At 37.3% G+C, this 25,018-nt stretch overlaps 1 protein-coding gene across 1 annotated transcript in view; it reads left to right on the top strand.

Annotated features, from left to right (window-relative positions):
- Positions 1-19,114, top strand: part of LOC105194677 — a 33,095-nt gene extending 13,981 nt beyond the window's left edge. Inside the window, exons 3-6 of the mRNA XM_011159733.3 lie at positions 14,938-15,194; positions 15,886-15,949; positions 16,275-16,523; positions 16,889-19,114. Of these exons, the coding sequence (XP_011158035.1) occupies positions 14,938-15,194; positions 15,886-15,949; positions 16,275-16,523; positions 16,889-17,269 (951 nt within the window). The 3' untranslated portion in view covers positions 17,270-19,114. The remainder of the gene's footprint in view (positions 1-14,937; positions 15,195-15,885; positions 15,950-16,274; positions 16,524-16,888) is intronic.
- The last annotated feature ends 5,904 nt before the right edge of the window (positions 19,115-25,018 follow it).

Here is a 25,018-nt window from a genome sequence, read left to right as displayed (position 1 = left end):
ATACGGCGGCAGTATATCATTCGTTCTTCCTAATAGCTATGAATAGGGCATTCAAAATTAATTAGTGCTATCTCGCAGAATTGTACGAGTGAATGAAAAATGCGTTCATAAAGCATTACGATCAATTGTAACTTTAATAACATAATGACTAATGTGGCGCCACAGCGATATCACACATCTTTTCCATGCGACGCGACGGGTGATGCTGAACAAGTTACATTCGTGACAAGTGAAGTGAATCAAATATTATTAATTTTAATGTTTCTGTTGATATTTATAACACGTACATCACGAAAGGTGCCTGCATCATTCAAGGCAGAAAATACAAAAAATTATATTTTGGAGAAATAATCTCATCATTGAAGACTAGATGTGCAATAGTGATGATAAACATCATAAAAAAGGGAGCCCAGGAGCCTTTTTTATCGTTGACGGACAAACTGCCTCAATTCCGTAGTTCCCTACGCCCCCGACGAAAGAGTTAAAGCACGAACACGACACTTCCGGTGCAACGAACCCGTCGAACTTACTCGCAGCTTATTACGACACCAATATTAGTTTTACGGCGAACCTCTGGAAATAGTTCGGTGGATATACGTCATCGAAGTCTCGCGGCGTTCGACAGCCCTATATATAGGCGTTGTTGCAACTGCACAAAAAGGAATTTATTGACCGCAGGTGCGCGCTGCACCTGCGTTTTTCGAACGCTATCGTGAGAAGTGATTTTTTTTCTGTTCTTTGATAACACACGCGCGTCTGTCAGCTATTGGGGAAAATTTTAATTTACGATAACATTTCAAATTAATTGGAATTTTTTGATTCAAAAAAGCATTGCTAGCCAAGGTTAAATTTCTTGTGACGAATTTTGTTTTCGTCATGGCATACGACTTATTGACACTTGGTCAAGTGAAGTCAAGAGGATGGGTTAAATGAGACGGAGCGCGTCATCGTGCTTCGCTGCTCGCTTATTTTCGATCCGTAAACGATAATTTGAAATTCCAATGACATTTCGCAGAAGGAAAAGCAATTTCATCTGCAAATCACAAAATTGATATATCTATACAAAAATCTTAGTCGATTCAAAAACGGATTTGTTCCATTATCACGCGTCATAATCATTTCCATAATTCAAACACACAGATAATTACGCGAATCAATCACATGGTTGAATCAAAAGTGAATTTTTCTGTCATAAATAATAATTTTAGCTATCGATATTTTTGTAGAGATATGAAGGCAAAGGTGTGACTTAAAAATTTATTACTAACAAAGGAGATCAGTGCAGTCTCTCTTTTCGTATAAATTTCATGGTATAAGACTCCTGGCGCGACGTTGCATTATTCATGGTAACTCCCGTACCTTAACTCACGATAATCCGCCCTTGTCGGTGTTATCGTCGCGGTTACGCTGGCCGCAGTCAGGTGTGCGTCCAGCGGAAGACTTCGTCGGTGCATTGACTGGGAACAAGGGCGAGTTGGCGGTCGAGATACGAAGCGTGGCGATGTGATTGGACGAAAGTCGAAGGAGTCCGGCACAAAGGAAAAACGGCGACCGTGATCGTGCTCGCGGATGCACGACCGTGCTCCCTTTGAGCCCTTTCGTGACTCCCGTGAATTATCCTGTGCGCCCGTATCACTGCGAAAAATGATATATCGCTAGGTAAATTATAGAGTCACGTCGAATATCACTTTGATATGTATCATGAAAAAAAAATGGCATGCGCTTCTTTTTCTTTGTCCTCTTTCATGGCCACTTATGCACTGCTTTGCTGTGGTTTAACAGAATTTCTTTTCATAACTGTATTTTTTTTTCTTAACAAAATTTTGATAAAAGACAATATTTTAGAGACATTTAATAATAGACCTTAAGAAATTCCAGCAAATGTATTTTTATTATTTTTATTAATATAAATGTAGACAAATTTTATGTTTTAATTAATTTGGACTATATTATGTATTTGTTATATTATAGAATATATAAATCTATTAAATGTAATATTAAATAGAAATTGACGTAACATTTAATATATTACACAGCAATAAATTATAGAAGACCGTTGACGTCGGCTGTATAATCCACTGTTCTATGAATATTACATCTTCAACACTTGAGAGCAGACGAAAAGCTTTAATGGATGTTTCGGCACGCGTGTTGCGTACATGAAGAACGCAGTGTCGAACGACGAGCGCCAGCTTATACATACTTTACTGTGCTCTGCACATTATACACTTTAGAAGATAAATTATCACTCTCACACACATTCGTGTTGACGCCAGATAGAGCAGAAAAACAGACTATCTAGGCTAGTTTCATGAACAATGATGTTATATAGACATGTCAGTATCATGATATATAAATAAATAGAAGTTTGGTCGATGACAGCTGTTTTTAAGAAAAATAAATTTAAAGAAACGATAAGCTATGAGAAAATGTTAACAATGTAACATTCGTAAAATAAAGTTCAAATTAAAAATATTTCAATGCAATTGTGCATCTAAATGTTTCCGCTTTCCAATCGACACTTGTAGTAAATGCATTTAATTGAGCCAAATTTAATAGTACATCAACTTCCGTCCATATACTATGACTAATCGTCAATCTAAATTTAAGCCATTTAATTGATTTATGTACTCGAGTGAGTCTAATTCAATTTATGAAGCTTATATTTATTCTAATATTTATTTGCAAATACTTATGCAAATCAAATTATTAACAAGACAATTTGATTTCTTAATGCAGAAGCTGTAATATTAATAATAATAAAAATATAATAATAAGAGAAGTGCGTAATACATTAATTCAATATAAAATTTTATGATCAATATATCTGATGGCACGCAATACGATTGGTCAAAGACTAAGACGTGAATCAATACGTACGCCAATGCAACATGTTTCGCGGTCACAATTATGAGTTAATTTGTCTTCCGTCTGGAAGAGCGTTTGATGAGTCGCAAGTATGATAACTATGCTTGTTTCCCTATTTCACGAGATCACTAGCGTGACACGCTCGATGAGATTAGAGCAGTATCTATGGTCGGGACAGCATAGGAGAGGATGCTTTGTCGCTCTTCCACACAAACCGGATGCGAGCATTCCACGCACGGCGGCTGTGTCGCTAATAATCGCGCGCGTGTTGGTGGTAACGGGGGACTTAAAGTTAGACGAGTTGTTCTCGTTTAAAACAATCAGCAGGAGAGGAAGGACCAATTATACGGACCTGCGACAGTCTGTCACCGACCTTCTGCTTCCCTTAATGTGCCGGATCAAGCCATAAGTATAAGTAATCAAAACAACATGCTTAAATGTATGTAAATAATTCGTTAATCCCATTTCTTTAGAAGGGTAGAATTGGAAAATAAAAGAATATTGACTGAATAAGTGAAACAATTTTGGGCCATTTTGTAATGCTGTATAAATATCGAAGAAATACAAATTTCAAGAAAATGAGTTATATTTTATAATTGTCTTTGTAATTATAATAAAAGAGGTTTCCAGTTTGTAGCATTAAATTTTATTATTTTTGAGTTAAGAGTTAATTCTAGAAAATTGGAAATCACGAAGTGCTTGTGATTTATTTTTGATAATACTTGAAAAAGTTTAATCATTTTACGTTAATGAGTTAATAATAATTGCAGAATATTTTCCTTTTCGTTCAATAATAGATACAATTCATTTAAACAGCATATACATCATAAACCATCTTTTATCTTGCTTATTGTACGAACAATTCAGTCGCAGGTAACAGTGCCGAGTTCACTTGGAACATCCGTTTCACGAAAGTTGCTAGATCGTTAGATTGTTACATTAAGTGTGCACAAAGTAGCATTATATGTCCGTATAATTGTTTGCCGTTGGTAACAGCGTTTCTCTAGGGAAGCGCCGCTTTCACGCATCCTGTGAAAAGAAACTATTCTAACATGCATATGTAACCATTTTTTATTGCAAGCTAATGAATTGAAGATCAAAAATGCGATCGTGCTAATGTTTGCGCATAGTAAGATACGCGGTAGATAAAGTAACAGAGTTTCCTGGTGGGCGGTTCTGTTTCCATTTCCTTGTTTTCTACGTTTTACATACTACTCAATATTTTTCCTCAACAATATTTATTTTTTTTACGACATGTCGTAGAATTGCTACATCCTTGAAAAAGCTTTCTCTGTAATAAAATACTTTTGGGATATTTCCCGTGACGAGTACTGCACCCTAAAAGCTGAACGGCGGCACTTTCTTCGCAAAAGGGAGACACTCCGCCACAGCTGTCTTATTCTTTTAAAAACGCGAAGCGGGCACGCGACACCATGTCCGTTCCGCCTTTTGAGAGGCGACAGGATGTAAACTCGAAAACGATCCATATCCCGTTGGACTACACATAGTCTGGCTCATTCGTTATAAAAAAGTGGTGGAAGTAAAACAACTGCCTCTGGGCACTTCCATTGGTCACGGATTACTCTTGGCGATGTTTCGTATACACAGCTGCATTATTTGTCGATGACGTTTTTTTTCTTTCTCGGGAACACATCAATGAAACTTTCTCTCGCATCTTATGAAAAAATTTGCAAAAATTCAGCGAAAATAGAATTAACAAATCGCGTGAGCGAGAGAAATCTTTGCGGAAATTTTTCGCGCGTCGAGAAATTCCACGTAGCAATTCTTGCAATTAATTCCACTGCTTCCGTATAGTCCATTGCTGCAACGTATTATCCGATTCATTCATAATGATGCAGTGCACGTACGTACATCATTACCATCAATTCGCTAGAGTAGATGATGACTTTGTTATTATCGAAATGAATACGTGAAATTACATATATAGATATATGTACGTACATATACACCTTCTACTTTTTAATTTACCAATTTATGTCATTGATACCATGTGAAAGCAAAGCAACCTATATTAGATGTGCCAGAAACATCAAACAAGTGTTCACGTTTATGTTCATGGATACCACATGTGCGTCTAGCAATCAAAGTATTAATTAACGAGTCCGCCGGTTCAACTAAGCCCCCCGATACAACGGGAAAGAGCAGCTGAAGCGATTACAAAACATTCGAGAGTATTTCTCGTTGATTACCAAATCAATTGGCGAGAAATGTTTGAAGTCATGCATCCGGTTTAAAGAATGGTCGCTCGTGGCACGTCTATCACGCGAATTACATCCTCGTGACGGCACGCGCATGCACTCGCCCATGCAACGAGTAGTAACAACATGCGGTTTCGCTTTCATCTTACTCGAGGAGAAGGAAGAAGAAGCCCCGATACCATATGGCTCCAGAAGAAGCTTACGCATGTCGCGGACGGACGGCGCGTTCGCAGGAAGGAAGCTTTCCAGCATGACCGTATTATGTTCCGCGTACCGAGAACACATTGCGAAGAACACACGGGCTACAGCGGGGTAAAAGCGGGGCACGCGATGAGGGCACGTGCCCCCCTTTTCTTCTTTAGGACATCGCTGTTCCTTTGTGTTGTCGCTTGAAGGACCGGAAACGGGTGTCAATTGTCAGCTACTCGCTAGACGTCCACACGGCCGGCCACGAGCGCGAGCCTCCAGTGAGCGAATTTGAGAAGGCACGCCTCTGTGTGGTCCTTCGCGAATGGCTTCTTATCAGGATGCGAGTGCTCTGTGCGGAGATATAACGTATATACAAATATCGTATCGATTGACAAGTCTGTCTGTGTCTGTCTTATCGTCAGTCTCTTACCGGTAACTCGAGATTTTTTATCGTTACATTTGAAACATATCCGTTTGTTCTTTGTGATTCAAAGTTATTCCGTCAGATTTATTGAATAATTGCGAGAGTAAACAAATTCTTCAAAGAGCAAATTAGCATGGATAATACATCTATTAACGTCGACACACCGAATGTTTAATGACAAGATCGTTAGACATCGGACACCTGTTGTTAATTAATACGGACATGACAGTCAATTTAGAACAGTGTAAACATCATCATTACCTTTTTTCTATCGTCTCTCATTGAGCAATGTTATTTCTTTTATTTTTTGGATTCATAAAACGCTGAAAGCGTTTGTCGATAAAATGGCAGTGGATAAATCTGCCGTTACAACGGTAATCCATAAAAGGAGATCGCAAGATAATCTTGACCCACACTACATGGCATTGCCTCGTCATCATTATTACCGTCATCAACTTCATGCGATGTTGCATCCTCAATTTTATAACCCAAATGCAACAGTTTACTGTTCCGTGGAAATAGAACATAAACCACGCACAATGTTGCAGTAGTATTCGAGTTTTACTTCCGTCACGTGCGAATGGAGCATAAACTGGACTATTAAACGAAGACAAAAATAAGTTCCTGCTTTTAATATGATCTTTCGATTTTTATAGAATCGTTGCAACGTAAATAACGTTAGCCCGAAATTGGCGTCAGATGTAATATGCAACTAACCAAATTTAGCGACGTTTTTAAGAAATCTCTCCATTACGTTTGACCCCGATGATGCAAGCGACAGTGATTGACCCCCGCGTGGAATTCCTGACCCCAAGGCGATGGGTTCAGAGACTCTGCAGTTGAACTCGGCACGCTCGATTTAGGGTCGTTTTCTTCCCGGCGCGACGCGGCGAGGAGAACCGTGAAAACCGACGCCTTCATGCTAACAGCAGATAGGGGTTCTCAGCACAAAAAATGAAATATAAGAGTTCGTTATGCAAAGCTTAAATTACAAGTGCCAATTAAGATAGGTAGGATAATCAAAAGAAGAGATACCGCTCTTAATTAATCTCTGGCTTCAGCCTGCCAATAAATAAACTATGAATTCAGCTTCTCTTTCCCGAGAGAGTAAATTAATTATTTGACTATGCAATATAATTTAATGGCGTATTACAATCTCTGAATGAATTCTGGGAACCACATTGTACTGCGCGCTGCAATAGGAGACAATCATTTTATTTTATTTAACCACCGTAAATAAAACTCGCAAAATTTCTTTTCCACGCGCAATTATTCGACATGTTCTTTTTCTGACAAACTAATCATTTCAAAATTTCTCAACTAATAACGATAAACCAGCCGTGACAGAAATAATTTTCAGCGATTTCTGCGTTTCTTTCAACGAAACGTCTGGATTCCCAGGTAGAACAGTATATCGTGCTCGCAGAAACGGGCTCATTACTCAATCCTCGCGACAGTCAATCCTGTTATAGATCGAAATTATGTAAACTGGATCGTGCGACAATACGCGGCGCAATAGAAGAGGAAGTTGGGTGACGTTTCTGCTCCAGCCACCAGTCAAATCCTCGCCTCGCGGTTTTTTTCCAGTCACATGATTTTTCACCGAGCGTGCGAAGTGTGCGTCTTTCGGCAACAATTATGCCTCCCATGGCTTTCGTGACGAGCATTGTCTCGCGTCGGGAAAGTGGCGCGAAAGTAAGAACCCGCCGAGGAGATATCCGCCGAGAGGTTTCTCAACGCGGATCCAAGCGATAACGCGATCTCGCGGATCGCTGGATCGGCGAGTGATCCTGAAAGGACGATTTACGTGGGATCCGTGAAAACGGAGAGAGTGCTGGCGATTGTGCTCGGATCAATCGCGAACCTCGCGGAGTTTAATGACTGCGACAGAGAGATCGCGCGGGATTAATTAACATAACGAGCAGTTTGTCGAGACAGCGTTAATTGTAAGAAATTATATGGGGTCTGCTGTGGATTTAATTGTAGTCTGTCGTTTAATTGAATGTACAGTTGCGCACCGGGTAGCAATTTCAATTTAACAGTTAACAGGCATCGGCTCTCAGAACAGTGTTATCGATATTGTCCGCGTGTGCTAACAACAGCAGTGAAAGGTTACGTCGCTTATCGCAACGATGAGTGTCGTATGATTGATGAATTAATTAAACCCGATGACACTCTCGAAATCCTATATTATCTGCTGACAGGGTTGTTCAAGGTGGCCGATGGCGATTCCGCGCGATACGCTGCGGTCAAATTATATGCGATCAGCAAAGCTTTTGTTAGCGCGTACTGCAGGTGTTGCTAGATATCATTTTCATCATTAATCGCAGACAAGCAAAAATGAATATTCCATTATATGCTGATAAAAACTGTCATCTGTAATCTATCCGTCGCGTTGTCTAAAACCGTTTGTGCTCTTGCATACGAGAAGAACGATTTTGCTGAAATATCTAAACATTTAACTGGATACAGATCCGATAATAATTTTATTGGACTATCAAAATAATTATGACCAATATTCAGGGATGAGCAATGCTTTGAAAATTTTTGACATTTTAACAATTAGTTTGAGGGTCCAGCATAATCATTTTGATGGCTGACAAAATCTTTTCAGATCTGTAAGCTAGATTTTTAGATACCTTAGCGAAACCGTTTTTTCAACGCAAGAAATTAAATTCCGCTATTTTTGTGCCAATTTAAAGACAACAGTTATTATAAAAGTTATAATTAAAAATAATTATGAGGAAGAGCACAATACAAATTAAAACGTTCTGGTGGCTCTAGGCTTTTAAACCGCAATGCGATGTTTACTGGATCACCCTCGCGCGGATAATTATTCTTATCCAGAAACTTTGAGCGGTGCACAGAGTAGAGAAGCGTTTTTTTTCTCCGTTTAGAAGTGAGTTTTTGTTTTATGCCCGTCCTCGGGCCCTTCTCCGACCGGAAGCTGAGAAGAGGATAAACGAGAAGGGACACGTGCTCGAGTAACGACGACAGTACCTGAAGACTTCACAGGGGAAATATGGCAGCTGAGGGCCGAATAGCACGTGCCACGCATGAAAGAAGAGACGCAGGATTCAATAGGCCGAGCCGGGATAAGAAATTTATTATGCACGAAACTCCTACCTGGGACACTAGCGGTAGCCATTGAAACCGCTGTTTCACCAGTTACGTGGAGTTGCATGGAAATGAACGAGCGTCGTCCATCTCGAATACGTCAAATTTACAATGTATTCGTGATTGCCCGACATTTTAATTGAGATAAATTATAACTGTACATTAATATAAATATTTAATAAAGTTAAAAAATTGTCTTGAGATTTTGGTGAAAGATATTAATATATAAATTACTTAATTATTTAAATTTACTTAAATATTATTTAGAAAATATGTGCATATATATAAGAATTGCATCTAAGGATGTATAATAAAATTTATAAATTTTTATCTTACCAAAAAAATCAAGAAATAATATTAGCATTTTAAATAAATTTTCATAATTAAAACGTAGAAATGCTGAGATTATACTGGATTTCTGTGGCATATTGTTCCACGTGAAGCAAGCAGGCGCATAATTTGCGACACTATCGCGATCCGAGCAATTGAACGTGACCTTACATATTATACACAATATCAGCGAAAGCACGGTGCGTGTTGACAGGCGGACTACTGTCCACAATTTATCGATTAATTTTGCAATTTTCAAGTAAAACGCTCGGCGCGAGACTGTTATCGTTGCGTACAATTTTTTTCATTATTTGACTCGATTGCCGTTCGAGCGGAATACTACGCTCATCTTATCAACTGGAGAACAAATATTATAAATAGACGGCGCCATGCGAGAGACAACACGCATTAAGAATAATATAACTTAGTGAGGCGACCCAGACGTCACTCTCCCCTAGTTACATTTAATGTAAGATGTCGAAAAAGAATAAGTGAATGTTTAACCAATATTTACTTTAAAAATTCATGTCTAAACATATTGAATTTTTATTATTTAATTTGATCATAAATTTGTTATAATTATGCAATTATGAATAAATTGTAATTTTTATCTTTGTTAATTAAAAGTGATAATTAATTATGAGAAAATGCGTATATAAAATGATATTTATAAAAGCGTGGAAATAACTTGAATGAATATTTTAGCACTTATTAAAACTCATTACGTAAAGGTGAAATAATCTGTTAAATAGAAAAGGCTAATACGATAAGAGTTTTTTTTTTATATTAAATTGTGTCGCTTACCTTGCTCCAAAATGAATATATGTATAACGAGTGACGTTTCAAAGCGAGCGCTGAGAACCGATAACGATAAACTTATGATAAAGACGACTATATTTAGAGTGCCAACGAGCTGTTGGTAGAACAGAACGAATCAGAACAGGAAACAGACAGAAGTCAAAGAAGGCAGTGACTGATTTACCGGTTTTGAACGTACAATTAACGGAACAGAAGTTCTAAACTGTATCTATGACGTTCCTCCTTTGCGAAGAGCAAGTTTGAGATTTTTATGGATTCCAGCTAAATTGGAGACCCTTATTACGACGGCATCCCGTGACATATGGCGCCCACTATTCCATTCTGTGCTTCATTTTTTGTCGCACTGTGCTCGATATGGCGTATTACCGGCTAAATTTCGGGGCTTCCTCCGCTTCTTCGAATTCCTCAATCTGGCTTTCCTATTAGAGCTTCGATTTACAGAACGAGTTTTTAGGGCGATGTAAAAATACAAACGTCTCCCCTCACATGGAATCCGTCGTTAACTATGTAATTAACGAATATAAAAAAGAAGCGGAGTCGTCGGACAACTTATCTCCGATGTGTAATTACGATTCCTTTTAGGAGGCAATCGATTAAACCGATCTGTAGATTCACAGAACTTGAATAACGAGATATTACTGTAATGTATGAAAAACGAACTTTTATTACATTCATGGAATTTGAGATTCTTTAGAGTATATAATGATTAATGATATTTACACTAATAACAAGTTTTTTCCGCATAATCGTAATATTTTTAAAAAATCATGCAAATTAATTATATAAGACTGTTAAAAAATTGAATACTTTTTATCGTCGATGTTTTTTTTTATCCTAAATCTCATCGGATATGTAATCACGAAATTAATTGTCCGAACATAAGATATTGAAGGTTTATTTTATGCTACAAATTCAAATAAGTAGAGCAAGGAAAGAGGAAGTGGAATACTATTTTGTTTTTGTCATTCAAATCTTACACACTAATAAGTCACCACAAAATAAGGTTTTATGAACATTTAAGGAAATATATTTTATTTGAAAAAAAAATATTTTTTAAAGTAATTTCTTTACTTTCAAAAGAAAATTTTTGAAAATTATTTCTTTGCTGCTAGCATTATGTAACATCCACGATGAGCTTGTAGATTCGCAAAGCGATCGTAATGCAAATGGATCACAATCATCTTACGATCTCCCCTCTTATTACATGCCGATAAAAATTCACATGCCGAATTCATTCGCATACATTATGGCATTAAATTCAATTATATTATTTAAAAGCCACATTCAAGGTCTTCAATTTAGACTAGAAAATTAATATCTAACTTCTCAAAATTATGTATAGAGTATGTATCTATAAAAATCCATGCTACTTGCAAAATTCAGCTTTTATAAAAACGCGGTGAACAATAATGACTAATAATAACCATCCTACAATTTAAATAGTAACAAAATCATTTTAACGGTTGCTCTTAAAATTTAATGGAAATTATATGACATATCATAGTACCTCACACTTAATTCATGACTTCTGTCTTTCCGTTATTACAATTTTTGTCAGGGAAAACTCGATTCGAAGTAAAAATGCGGTTTAAAAGCAAAATCCTTCTCAGTGATGCATTGACATAAAAAAATATCGGTTTCAATTTATAGACCGTCTTCTAAAATAAACTCTCAATATCTTGTGTCTGAATAATTAGTTTAGTGAATATGTATTCTAAAGTTAATACTTATGCACTCTCTGGCAACTGCAGTTATCTCGATGGCAAAAAACTCGCTGCATCCTATTACCTGTAACGTAAGATCAAGGGCACGGAAAGTTAGTCTGCACGTTATCAAAATCTCTCCCGTGGTTTTATAAATAGCGTCGGTGATATCATCGCGCACATTATGCAAGGTGAGTTGCACGTTGATAATCCCGACCGAGGTTTGAATACATTTCGGAGAACAAAGTGCTCTTAAGTTCGGTAAGCTGAGACACAATAAAATAACCTAGGAAACAAGAAAGTATGTTTAATTTTTAATTTCTCTAATTTCTTCTCGATATTAAGTACTAATTACAGCTCCGTAGGTGATAAAAATTGAGATGATAGTATTGGCTGCGTGATGTCAATCGCATGCGCAAGCAATACTTTGAACCCGAAGAAACATCAAACCGAAATATCTCCAGACGTATTTCTGTCTGCTCTGTATAACCGCGTGCGAGATATGAGAGCCTACCGCTCGTAACGGAGTGTCGTATGTCCTTCTCGATCCTGACGAGGCACAGGCCTTGCTTTGACACTCGCATGCTTTCTAGCTCCCGCGTTATTTTCCCTTTCATTAGCCGCCAGTCAGCTGAAAACATGGTCGATCGACTGTCTTCACCAAATGATTCTCGATGCGCTTTTCCACAAAGTGACTTCTGACGTTCTTAATTTCCAATGAGTACTATTTAAAGTTTGCGCTATTTAGATTATTTAAAGAGCTTTTTTAAAAATTAAATTAGAAACTTGGTTGTTTTTGTATTGTATGATTTTGTATTGATTTTGTATTGTAATATATTTGAATTTTATTCTAACTTGATTTATTTTAGATATTAATATTTTCTTTATAAATGAAACTTTGTACATCGTTTGCCTAAGTATTCTCAGAAGAAAAAATATCATTAATATGCTTAGAATCTGTGATTCATAACGATCTTTGTACCTTGCCCGGATGCGGTATACTTAAGGAAAAGATTGGTACACGCGCACTGAAACAATTCTCGTAAACGGTAATAACTCAAGTGCATGTTTAATTATTGTCAGTGTATTGGAATTCCAACAGCTGACTCAGAAATTTTGTCGTACCTACACATGCGAAGACATTTCTGCGAAAACGTGCAAGGTTTGCTGGTGAGATGGAAATCTTTGCCGGGCGTTGTATATTTACGCCAACGTTATCTTCGTTAGGATGTCACTTGTTAGGCCTGGGCTCCTACGTTTTTCGCTATCGATTCTCGGTCATCGTAAAACTGCGAGAATTTCGAGGCGAATTTATAGTGATTTGTGTGTTTCTTTTACAAGCGTAAAAGAATCTAGAAAAGAACGTTTGTACCTTTATTTTTTTTGCCTTAAGGCGCAGCTAGATTATAAATGTTGCGAATCATCTCCTATCAGTTATGAAACTGTAAATCCGTCATCCACATCTTCCTTCGAGGACTCGCCACGTAATGTTACACAATAAGACGAAATGTAATAATAATCGCGACGAATTCAACTTACAATACGATTGCGCTAGTACGCAATGAACACCATTGTTGACATTGTAATAAACGCATTGGGAGTATAATCCCATGATTGTCATTGAAACGTGTTTATTTCACACGACGGAGGTTCAGCCGGATCCGGACCGGATTTCGTAACCCACGTTCCTGTTTCCTGCGATGATTTCAATTTATTCGAGCTTAGGCCAAATCACCTCTCTCGGATGAATGTGCAAGCGCGTTCGAATATATGTATGTTCGTATGTCGTGTTTCGGGTCAAAAAACTTTCGACAGAGCGATAAAAGCGCACAACTAACTCGTAAAATCTCACCGACGAAAACTCGTGTTTCGGTGGAAGATCCCTTTACGTGTAAACACATGTTCGCGACAGTCGAGCTGACATGCCGCTGATTTGTGACATTTAGTACCTGAATATTCTTATTTCTAGAGATGTAAGAGATTTTGATGCAAAAATAAGTGAAATTAATTATTTTTAGAAATGGATAACTTGAATTCTGCTTTTATACTGAAAAAGAAACTTTAAATGTATTGACAATAAATGTGTTGATAAATGTTGATTGAATTAATACCAATTTAATATTCAATTAATATAACCAAAATTAATTTTACTTTTTAAAATAATTAATAAGCATTTGCCAACTGTTTGTTAATACTTACCAAGTATTTAGAAAAGTATTACCAAGTATTTAGAAATTTTTGGATATACTAATATTTAATTGTACAGTTGAAAAACTTGTATTAAATTTAACATATATTGCGCTTGCTCCAAATGGTCTACTCAAATTTTAATTATAATTTAATGTTGTGTTAACAAAATGAATAACTTAGAAAGCAAATATCACGTATAAAATTAATATAAAAAATGTAACACTTTGATAGAATTTGAAAAAAAAAGCATTGTAAAAGCATATTTCTTTTAGTAAAATTACCATTTATAATATATTATGTTAATACATGCACATTTTGTTCATTTATCTTAGAATTAAATGGGTAAATAAATAGATAACATAAAAATAAGGTCGTTTCAAAGCAACATTATCTTTATGTTATCTCTTCATTTATGTATAAATTCTATTTTGGCACTGAGAAATGTTGAAGATCAATTTAATACAAAATATTTAAATAATTGTCACGTTATTTATTAAATTATTAAGTTTAACAATTTTAACAGAAGTACAAAATGTTTTTCTACCGTGTAGTAATATTTCACTCAACATTTGGTAGCTAGTATCAAACTCTTTATTCAGTATATAAATTCAGTTTTTATACGAAATTACATCTGTTATTCTAAATCCGCATAGATCACATTAGCGGATGTATTAATGTGAACGTTAGCGTACGCGCCGTGGCATATGCGAACGGGGTGATCTGGTGTCTGGTTTATTTTCGGTGCGCACATCCCCATATAACCAGTCATATCGGAGGGGTTGATAGCGTTTTATGCCGCGCGCGTGGCTAACGTCTGTCCCCGAGTTAATTATGGACTAATTGTCAAGGCCTGCGTCTTTGGAGCTTTTTTACTATATCACCAAAATAGGACGCCTTCCTGACTTCAACTTAAAACAACAAAAAGAACTTCTTCCTATCCTTTTATGTGCTTTTCTTTTTACAAGAACGAGTCATTAGTGTTTCTTATTTTTTTTTTAAGATAACTCTATAGAAAAGAATTAATTATATATAGATATAAAAATTTATATTGATGAGAAATTAAAAATTTTTTTTGCAGACCACTATTAAGGTCTACGCCAACTGTCTGCGACCGGACATCGAATACAAGACTCTAAGCATCACATACGAGACGACTTGTCGCGAGGTTGTGCAAAACCTTCTCAACAAGTATCGCATGAGACACCGCGACCCCCGGCTGTTTTATCTGACCATGGAAGTGACCGTGAGGAGGGCCAACGTGCGTACAATCCTGCCACTCGATGAGGACGCGAGGCCAGCCGTCCTGCAATCCTGCCATCCTCGCGGCGATTCCAAGTACGTTCCTCGCCTTTGTACTTGACCACCGGCCCTTTCGGTTTCGGTCGGCTTCGTGACGTAATTTCAGGGCTCGCGACTATAAACACATCCCGTAGACCGCCAAGCACGAGCTAACAATGGTCGACGTCCTCCGCGTTGCTCACCGATATAACTCTTGGACACAAGTGACCAAGCGTGGGTCGCTATAAATCCTTGATATACGGTCCGCGAGGAATGTAAATACGGCTATTCGATTACGAAACAAAGTGGCATTTATGGAATTTTGACAGCGGTATCGGTTGTAAACGGTTACAGATCGTCGGGAAGCGCGCGGGGACATTTTTAAGATTCCACGCGTGTCGTAACGCAGAAGTTGCGACGTAACACGGCGTTATAGTGCATGACAAATGTTATTGCAATGCACTAGCTTACACGAAGAATAGTCGCTGTAGCTCTTTGACGATTAGAACGGTTTATTTGCGAGGAAATCCCGACGCGATGTGTTTTCTTGGTAGCCCGAGACTTCCGGCGCGAGTATAGGACGCGTAATAGGACAGGACGAGAGCGTTTGTCTCTAGACACAAACCGGTGCTTTTATATAGAAATCACGCTCGTTCGTGCCCTTTGAACTCACCGACTCCTGCCGATGTTGTGGAATCTCTGATGCATAAACTTGCGTGCTTACACATGCCTTCTTCTCCGTTTGCAGGTTTTCGTTGCAGACGCACCGTGGTGGACTCGTCAAAATATACGACAGCGCACTCATGTCCGGGGTAAATAAATATTTATTCTTGTACAAGCAAACAGAGATCTGTAACAGAATATATCTTAATATTAGTAAATTAAACTTTAATATAAAATGTAGCACATGTAAGAATTTTTATGAAAGAAATTCGTAATTTATAACAAATTGTAAATTGCGTAGCATTCCCTATTTTACAAGTTAATAATTTTATTTCTAAAGTAAAAAAATGTATTTAAAATCAAGATTTCAATTCCTTCGAAGAATTTACGGTATTCGCGATAGTAAAACTGTTACTCAAAGAGGTTTCAGTCTGTACTGCAGTAATTGTGAGCAAACTCGCTTATTGTTCACAGTCCAAGTACAAAAGCCTTCTGGTCTCGGAGCAGACCACCGTAGACGAGTTGATCCAAATGCTGCTAAGTTGCTACAGCTCCAAGGAAGCGGTGGAGCAATTCTCTCTCTACGAGGTCTGCGAAGGTGAAGAGTACCAAAGGAAATTACACCCCGACGATTCTCCACTCAAGGTCACTCAACGGTGGACCAGTGCGGATCGACATCTTCGCATTAGGCGCAATCCAGATTACAACCAACACAGGCGGAAGGTATGACCGTAAATTTGCCAAAGTACCTGATGCAATTTTTCAGAAGTATCTTTGCCTAAAATTACGTATTCGACGTGCTATTACGCTTTGTCAATCTTGAAAAACATATTTGCGAAAAAAATGTATACCTTATTGTTTGTGATGCTTCGTGAAGAGCTAATGCTGTCTCATGTAGTGAGTCAGCTTCAGCGCATTGCGTATTCGCCATCGATCTTTAGAGAAGCAGAAGGTAGCGAGATTGCGCGCTTACAAACAAAGAAATCGTAGCTGTAAAATTCAATCAGTATAATTACGCAGTCATCAGAATTATTCATAAGAGCTTAATAGAAAGTCAAATATGTTACACAATCCATGCGTCGTTTCAGAGCATGTGGGCGTCGGACTCAAGCATCACCATGGCGATGTCGAGGCTGAATCTTCACGATAGTCTTCCCAACTACAATCCACAAATCGAAAACAATAATCATTTGAGCCTACATCATCTCGCTGGAAAAACTAGCGTCGTCGCTAAGAACAACAACAACAACAATAACAACAACAATATCCATCGGGATCAGTATCACTCGTTGTCGCTAGGTTCCATCGGCCAGTCGTCGCGAATCTTCGTGTCCCACGGAACGGATCTTCCGCAGGTGCAGCTGCCACGGCTGCAGCAATTCCCGCAGAGCGTTCCGTCAACGCCGCTCTCATCGAAACACGTGACTGCCTCCTCCTACGCCGATTACGAGAATTATCTCTTTATATAAGGGCCGAATCGTTAACAAGCTTGCGTAAGCGCGATCGAAGTTAATAGGATTAAGCTGCATCGATCGCGAAAGTTCACTGCGCAAAACGGTCAGAGTTACCAGAGATTCATTGAAAATACGAGAAATATATATATATTGCGAATATCTGATAGCTTTTGTCTTCGTTGTAATATTTATGTCCATTTTCAATATAGATTAACGTTGACCTTAATTTATTTTTTTCTAGTTTTAAGAATTAGAAAAAGATAAAATGTAAATTAAACCGAGATCAAAGTTAATTTGCATTGATGAAAATAGACAAAAAAAAAACGAAATACTATGAGTAATACTGTAAGGCGCGAGCAAACGTGTACCTTCGATTTTAATTAAAAAAGCTTCCATTTTTTCGTCGCAGATTTAAATTTGTTGAACTACCGTTACTTGTTTCAATTGATAATTCGGTAAAATTCATTAAAAAAACATAAAAAAGTATAATTGATAATTACATGATAATTTTTAAATAATAAAAAAATTTCCTAAACGAAAGAAAAGTTCAAGAAGAATAAAATTGCAATGCTTGTTTGCCGCTTGTATTTCAGCTGATTAAAGGCTGATAACACTGAACAAAGAGAATTTACGATATTAGTAGTGAGGGAAATTGTACCAAAGGTAGAAATATAAAATATAGATACGTAGTATATATATCTATATATAAATAATATGTCCTGCATTTATAAAAATGTGTAGATTTTACTAAGTCTGAAATAAGATTTTTCGATCATTTTGTAAACATGTGTTCAACATTCGAAAAAATATCTAGCAAACAAGATGGCATCAAATGACGTTTCAGTAACGTCTTATTGACGTTAGGGACACCATTAAGATGTTATTAAAATGTGAGTTCATGTCTTGTTTTTGCTGGGCAATATCAAGTCGATATCTTGATAATAAATGTTTTATATTTTCAATAACATTAGTCAATAGAGAACTTTGGTAAAACCGTGATTGCATAGAGTTCGAAAATAAGGCTCGCTTGCGAGAAGCGATTTAAGATGCGCAAAAAAATGATTAATAAGGAAAGAAATATTATTATTTATTTATATAATGTAAAAAGTATATGTAAAAGGCATTTAGTTTAGCTCGGTTATAAAAGGTTTTAAATTATTAATACATTCACTTCGAAAATTTCGTGCAATCCGGCTAGACAGGATACCGGATATATATCCCGTGCATGTAAACATTACGAGCGGGAAATGTTTAAGTAACACTCGTCGTTATCGCGTTGAAGAATACCGCGAGAAATTGTAATAACCACTTTCAACAGTATACGTATACACTTACTGTTCCTCTTGCAATCGTTTGCGATTACAGAAACGTACGTAATTTAGTACGTCAGACAAGTTGTATGATTGTAAGCATACCTCTTTTGCAAAGGCAAACAATCTTATCGCATTGAATTAACATCTGAAATTGTTTGAAACGCTTTGAAAAGTTACTACGCGATAAATTGGTAATTCACGCGACTTCCTCGTGCTCGCACGGAAGAAAAATGAATCAAACTATCTTTTCAACCGCAGTGCGTTTAATATTTTATTACCAAAGAATCCTTTCGGTACGATACGTATGTAAAAGTATAAAGTAACACACGCGTGTGTCGAATACGGCAGCCGAATGTGCATTTATCTACACGAGTTTGATGTGTACGTCGTCAGTAGCGATGTGTGTGTCGATGGGATATGAGGTCACGTCGCACTTATGTGTCGAATTAATGTACCTACGTAGAATGTAAATATCTTTTTTGTATTGTCCGTTTATATTTTATAGGAAAGAATATAGAGTAATAATTCATGTGTCCTCAAAATATAATCCTCTATATTTTTATTTCGCCCGAGTTTACAATTATAACTAGAGTACACAGGTTTATGAGATTTCACGTTAAGTCACGAATCTAAAATGTGTCATTTCTTCTCTCAACAATATTAAAAATGAAATAGAAAATAGATTTCACTAAATTAGCAGCAGCGCACACAAAAGCAATTGTAGAATGAATAACAATTGAGATAATTCACAGTGAAATCTCATGAGCTTTAGCATTCTAATTATAATATACAATAAACAATTATTCTGTTTCTCTTGTCTATGTGATGATGAAAGTGACTCTCTCTCTTTTTCTATGGTTGAATTAAATAACTTTTTTTCTATTACCTTTCGCGCACGTATTCGTCGGATACATTGTATCATAAAAATACTTTACACGACTGATCGGGGACGATCTAGTTCAAGGGAGAACACAATGCGTCTCTGTCATGTGATGATAAAAATTTTTATTTACAAATGCGACAAATGTAGGAATTCGGGTACCAGTGACATGCGGGAGAGAATCGATCGGCCGTCCACTATGACGACATTTATAAAATAACGCTTCTCCGCATGTTCCTCGTTCTTACTTTCGCTTTTCGTCTCTCTCCGAGACGTCACTGGCGAAGGAAAGAATCACTGAGATGTAACAATAATAATCTTTACATTAAATACGATTAAAATCTAGCTATTTTAAGGGCTATGCGGAATTACAATAATAGAAATATTTGGTATCTCAAGGTTCGTCCTGTTGTGCAGGCTTCTTCGGGGGATAAGGGGAGAAGGGATCGGTAAGTAGGTGGGGCGTGTCAGGGGGCTGGGAATATACTCCTTTCTTGTTTAATTTCAAAGGATAACATCACAGCATTGACATATCAACATCGAAACGATCAGAGCAGCTCGTCCCTCGAAAGTCACGAGAAAGCTCGACAAGCTTTCGTTCGTTCACGGGATGTTCACAGTTCGATGTTTCAACGGGAAGAGACGTATCCTCGTCCGCGTTCACGCGGGGGGACTCTCGAGGAGCGTGTTGCAACGGCCGTAGCGCTTTTTTTTCATTTGCTATAGAACAATTTACAATATCTCGTTAATTAGACGCCTCAATTCCGTCTCTGAACAACTGCACGCATTATTACGCAAGCCGTATTCTCTCATTTGCTCGTTCGCTCGCTCACGCACGCATGCATATTCTCTCGCTCTCTTTCTTCTTTTCTTGATTCACTTTGCATCCATCTTGCGATCATTGCAATTAGATGTACAATCGAATAATATTAATATGATCGATACAATCCAACGCAATATTTCTCGCAAATATTTTTATCTCTCTCATTCTCTCTCTCTCTCTCTCTCTCTCTCTCTCTCTCACTTTCTTCATTATCGGTGCAACAATAGTGAAATAAAGTTCTTTTCTCAAGGAAAAACGGATGGATCGCGGGTGGATCACGTGGAGCATTCTGACGTTCCACGTGCTGAAACATCTGCGTGTTTATCAGCGGGCGACACTGATTGCGCATTCGTGTGACAATAATATAGATAATATACAGAGAAAATCTTTGATCCGACGAACCAGCCACGAAAGGGAATTATCGAGGACGCTCGCGCGTGCACGAAGTTTATCATTCCTTTGACACGATTCCTACACACGCGACAGAATTGCATCTAATCCTCGTACTGGCGCCAGCCGGCCCGAATTGATGATCGTCCCTCGGGACACATTTGCGCGAAAAGTTCAAACTTTTCGACGCGATACGTATCAGAGTCGTCTTTAAGGAAGCTGCTATGCCTTCGCCATACAAAATACTTATCTGAAAACCTCAGCTTGTTTTAAACGACTACGAATTAACGATATAAATTTATGAAAAAGCTACACTTGACTTTTAAGCACTCAAAATTATACACACAATATCTAAACGTAGAATATTCTTCTCAATGTGTTAATTAGAAGATTGTGAATTATCATTGACTTAATAGAATTTATCATCTTTAATTTATAGATCTATTTAAGAATAAAAACACACATCGATTCGGGCCGATACATAACGCCGTAGCAGTCTTACACCGCACTTCCTCTTTTCGCTATATAGATATACTTTCGAAACCACATTATACCGTCAACAATATTATGCCGTTAAGCCTCGATACAAGGACAGGCATTTCGCAGTATTTTAAGCATACTGAGGGGGATTGCATTGGCCGAATGTCTCCCTCGCGTCATCTTCGATCACGAGGGCACCTAAGGCCTGTGCTCAATCCTCGTTTGGACCATCCAACCATATGGGGTTACATTCATTGAACACGTCGATGGGACGAGCGAGGGAAATCGTCGTCGACGACTCGACGCGTCAGTAGCATCGTAAGCTACTACAATAAAAGTCTACGTTTACCGCAACCGGCCACAAGTTATCCTACCTTAAAACATATTTTAAAAGATCTGCAGTCACGCATGATGGAATCTTATTTCATCACCGTCAACCGTGATTGCGACCAGAATTACTCTACGAATACGCGCTACGTATTAATCAAATAATCGCTAAGCAATCAAGAGCTTGTCCTAGCGCGTGATCTATCAACAGAAATTATTCGTCGTCCCGAAGAGATCTCTCGATCGTTCCCGCAATCCATCGTTACGACGATCGAAAGTGATTCGTCGTCGATGATTCCGCCACGATGAATCCGATAAAATTTTACATCCCTGCGCACGTTGTATAACAGTCAAATTAGATCCGCGATATTTTCGGTCTAATCGTACTCGAAGCTAAGAAATAGCTTCATCTTAACCCCATCGTCTTACAAATCCGCGTGCACACGGTGCGACAAAATACTTAGTCGTACAAGCAACCGTCGTTTAATTTATCGATACAATTCAACAGTATCAATCAATCGTTAAACTCTCTTTCCATTCCAACAAATAAATATTTGGATCCGTAACTGCGAGCGAACGCATCAATCGCGTGAGAGCGACTAGGAGCACCCGTCGACGATACGATGCCGTAATCAACTAACTAAGCGAATAATTACTATTACATGCACACAGTGCGAGCCAACGAACCAAGTCCCACGCAATTATCAGGTCAGTTCGCGCCCTACACGCGCACAATTTCGTACAACAAGTACAACATCGAAGATTCATCCTCGTATTCCAGCCTTCGTCTCTTTTCAGCTAACGTCGATACTCGTAGAATCAATTTTAGTCTTCAGAAAATTCGTGTGTTCCCAATTCAACTTTCAGTGTTTAGCCTCGCCTATGATCGTCCTCGATTAGTCAAAGCTTCTTATCTAACGTAACGCCTAGACGACGGGGCTCTCTATACGTAAATGCACTCTGTACAAGTTCATTCGATCGAGTCGCCGAACCTCGAAAAAAAAAATTAGTTTTAAAAGTGCAGATTGCACTCCTTGCGTAATTTGTGCGATGCTTCGTAAATCAATGTCTCTATTTAAACTGTCACAGAAAAAAGATACTCGAAATACATTTTACATATAAATATGTGTAACTTCGCAGAGACAACTACGTATTAAAAAATTTTATCGACGTTCTACGAAGAACTCTGTCCGTTTCAAAATTCGACGACGCGACGCTTTTCATTCCAACAAGGTTTCGAGTCAAATCGTGTAGTTACATGTGGAAACTACGAGCGTCGATCTAAGCACTTGTGATCGAAGGATGTGGGTATCTTTAGGATCGCTTCCATCAAGCTACATACTGAATTCTCGGCGCTACTTGAGCGCTACATAGATGAAATATTATTAACGATGCGGAAAAAGTAACGGATGAATCGAAGCCGCTAAGTATTGAACTCAAGGCAAATATTTTCGTCGCAAATGCACTTCCTCTAGAGGAACGTTTCCGTATATGTAGATTTCGCGTATGCGTACGTATATGAGTCAATGTACTCATGGTGTGAATTTTCATCGCTGCTTATATCCTGAGGAGTTACAAAATATTATAAAAATTTCCATCTTGACAATTAAAAAATATCTATAAGATATTACATCTTGCACAACTATAACTATAGTTCACGGCTTTGCTCGGACCTGCGGTCCACAAACAAGCAGAATCAATCAATCAGTCGAGCGTTATTCTCGATCTGCAGAAATCCGCATTTTATGAAAAATGTTAAATCAACTCTGATGAATATGTTATAAATTTTATCCCTACAAAATTATACTGTATACAAAATTATACTGTATAATTTACAAAATTATAACACACTGATTGAAAGAACGGGAAATGAGAATATGCGAAGCAGTCGCTTAAAATATAGTCACCAAATTTTAACAATAATAAATAATATATTAATAATGTGTGTTTCATTCTAAAATAAATGCAAATGTTTGAAAGTTTGCTTTCGTTAAATTATTACTACGTTTGTAAATGTGTTTGAAGATTAATTAAGCGGATTTCTTTATATCGAGAATATTCGTATATACTCGCATTTCCTCCGGATGATCTCATTCGACATGGGAAATGAACTTGTTGTACGGAAGCAAAACACAGCGTGAATTTTTTATATAGATTCACAGCGATCATGACGAAACGTATTTATCTAATATGTACAAATCTGGGCTGCGAAAGGATTTCGTGGTTAATCGTCTCGAAATATATTGCATTCGAATTCGTTTCGAAATAGCAATCAAAATGTGTTACGAAAGTTTCACATTCAGATTATTCAGCGATGATTTTTGTATTTCGATTGTTAAAGAATTGAAACTTCCGCTGCTCTCGACTTTCTTATTCAAACGCGCGACGTTAGATATTTATATCTATAACTCTTTTTTACAAAATTTCTTCCTAAGATAAAATTTACATTCTCAACACTGATAAGCGATATTGGCGCGATTATTCGCGTCGGCACCAAATCTCGTGCGAAGCTTCGAGATGCTTCAGAGAGAGGCGGATAAATCCGTATAAATATGTACCTATCTAAGACTTTTAAGTATTAAAAAAGACAAACGAATATAGCACATGATCGTATCGTGCTCAAATCAATCATGTTTCACGACGTTTTCCTCCAATAGATTTATCTTAATTGGTACCAATTTGCAACAAAATATTTTATAATATAATATCTCAATTTATATAAATTAAACTTTTTGCATTAATCATTTGCGATATAATATTCTGGTCAATATAATCAAGATTTAATACTGTTTCACACATTTTCCTATGGTAAATATAAGCTTTTATGGAAACTTATATAAAAGATTGAAAAGTAACTTTTTTTATTGTATTTCTTCTGTTAAAAAATCTTATTTATAAGATAAAATATGTTGAAATTGATACCAACTAAGAATATGTTATATACTATTATTCAATCACAAAACTCAGTTTTCAAACTACATTCTTTGCCGATTATACTTATCTATCTAATGTTTAAATGACAAATGATCAAACAAAGTAATATATGCAATATTCATAATCAACAATTCGATATTTCGCAATTTTCATAGATGCATCAATCGCAAAAAATGTGCCAAATGTACTTATGCCCTTTAAATTGCGGCGACTAGAATAAAACAAGCGTACGCAAGTAATATTTTAACATAAGGAGTCGCGTACTTTTGAAAAGTTTTTCTACATACAAAAGAAAGAACAGCTAATTATTATTCGATTCTCGAAAGAACGTATCAAGTCCAATTCAAGATTACCCAATGCCTAGTTTATGCTAATTTATACAGCAACGTACACAATGTGCCGCTAATCAAAAGTGCGGTATTTGAACGCACCACGCACAATATATAGGAAAAATTCCTGATTAATTACTCTAAATAATGATTTGCCGATGACCGTGATCTATTCCGAGCTATTTTGGCTGCGAGAACGCCTGAAGAGATGTTCGTACGTTTTATTTAAGTATTAATTCTTCGGAAATATAGAATAAAATCGCATCGTCCTAAAATGGCAAATATTTC

The sequence above is a fragment of the Solenopsis invicta genome, chromosome 11, assembly GCF_016802725.1.
Source record: "Solenopsis invicta isolate M01_SB chromosome 11, UNIL_Sinv_3.0, whole genome shotgun sequence".
NCBI lineage: Eukaryota > Metazoa > Arthropoda > Insecta > Hymenoptera > Formicidae > Solenopsis > Solenopsis invicta.
Note: the sequence above shows the minus strand (reverse complement) of the source record. Positions and strands in the feature narration are given on the sequence as shown.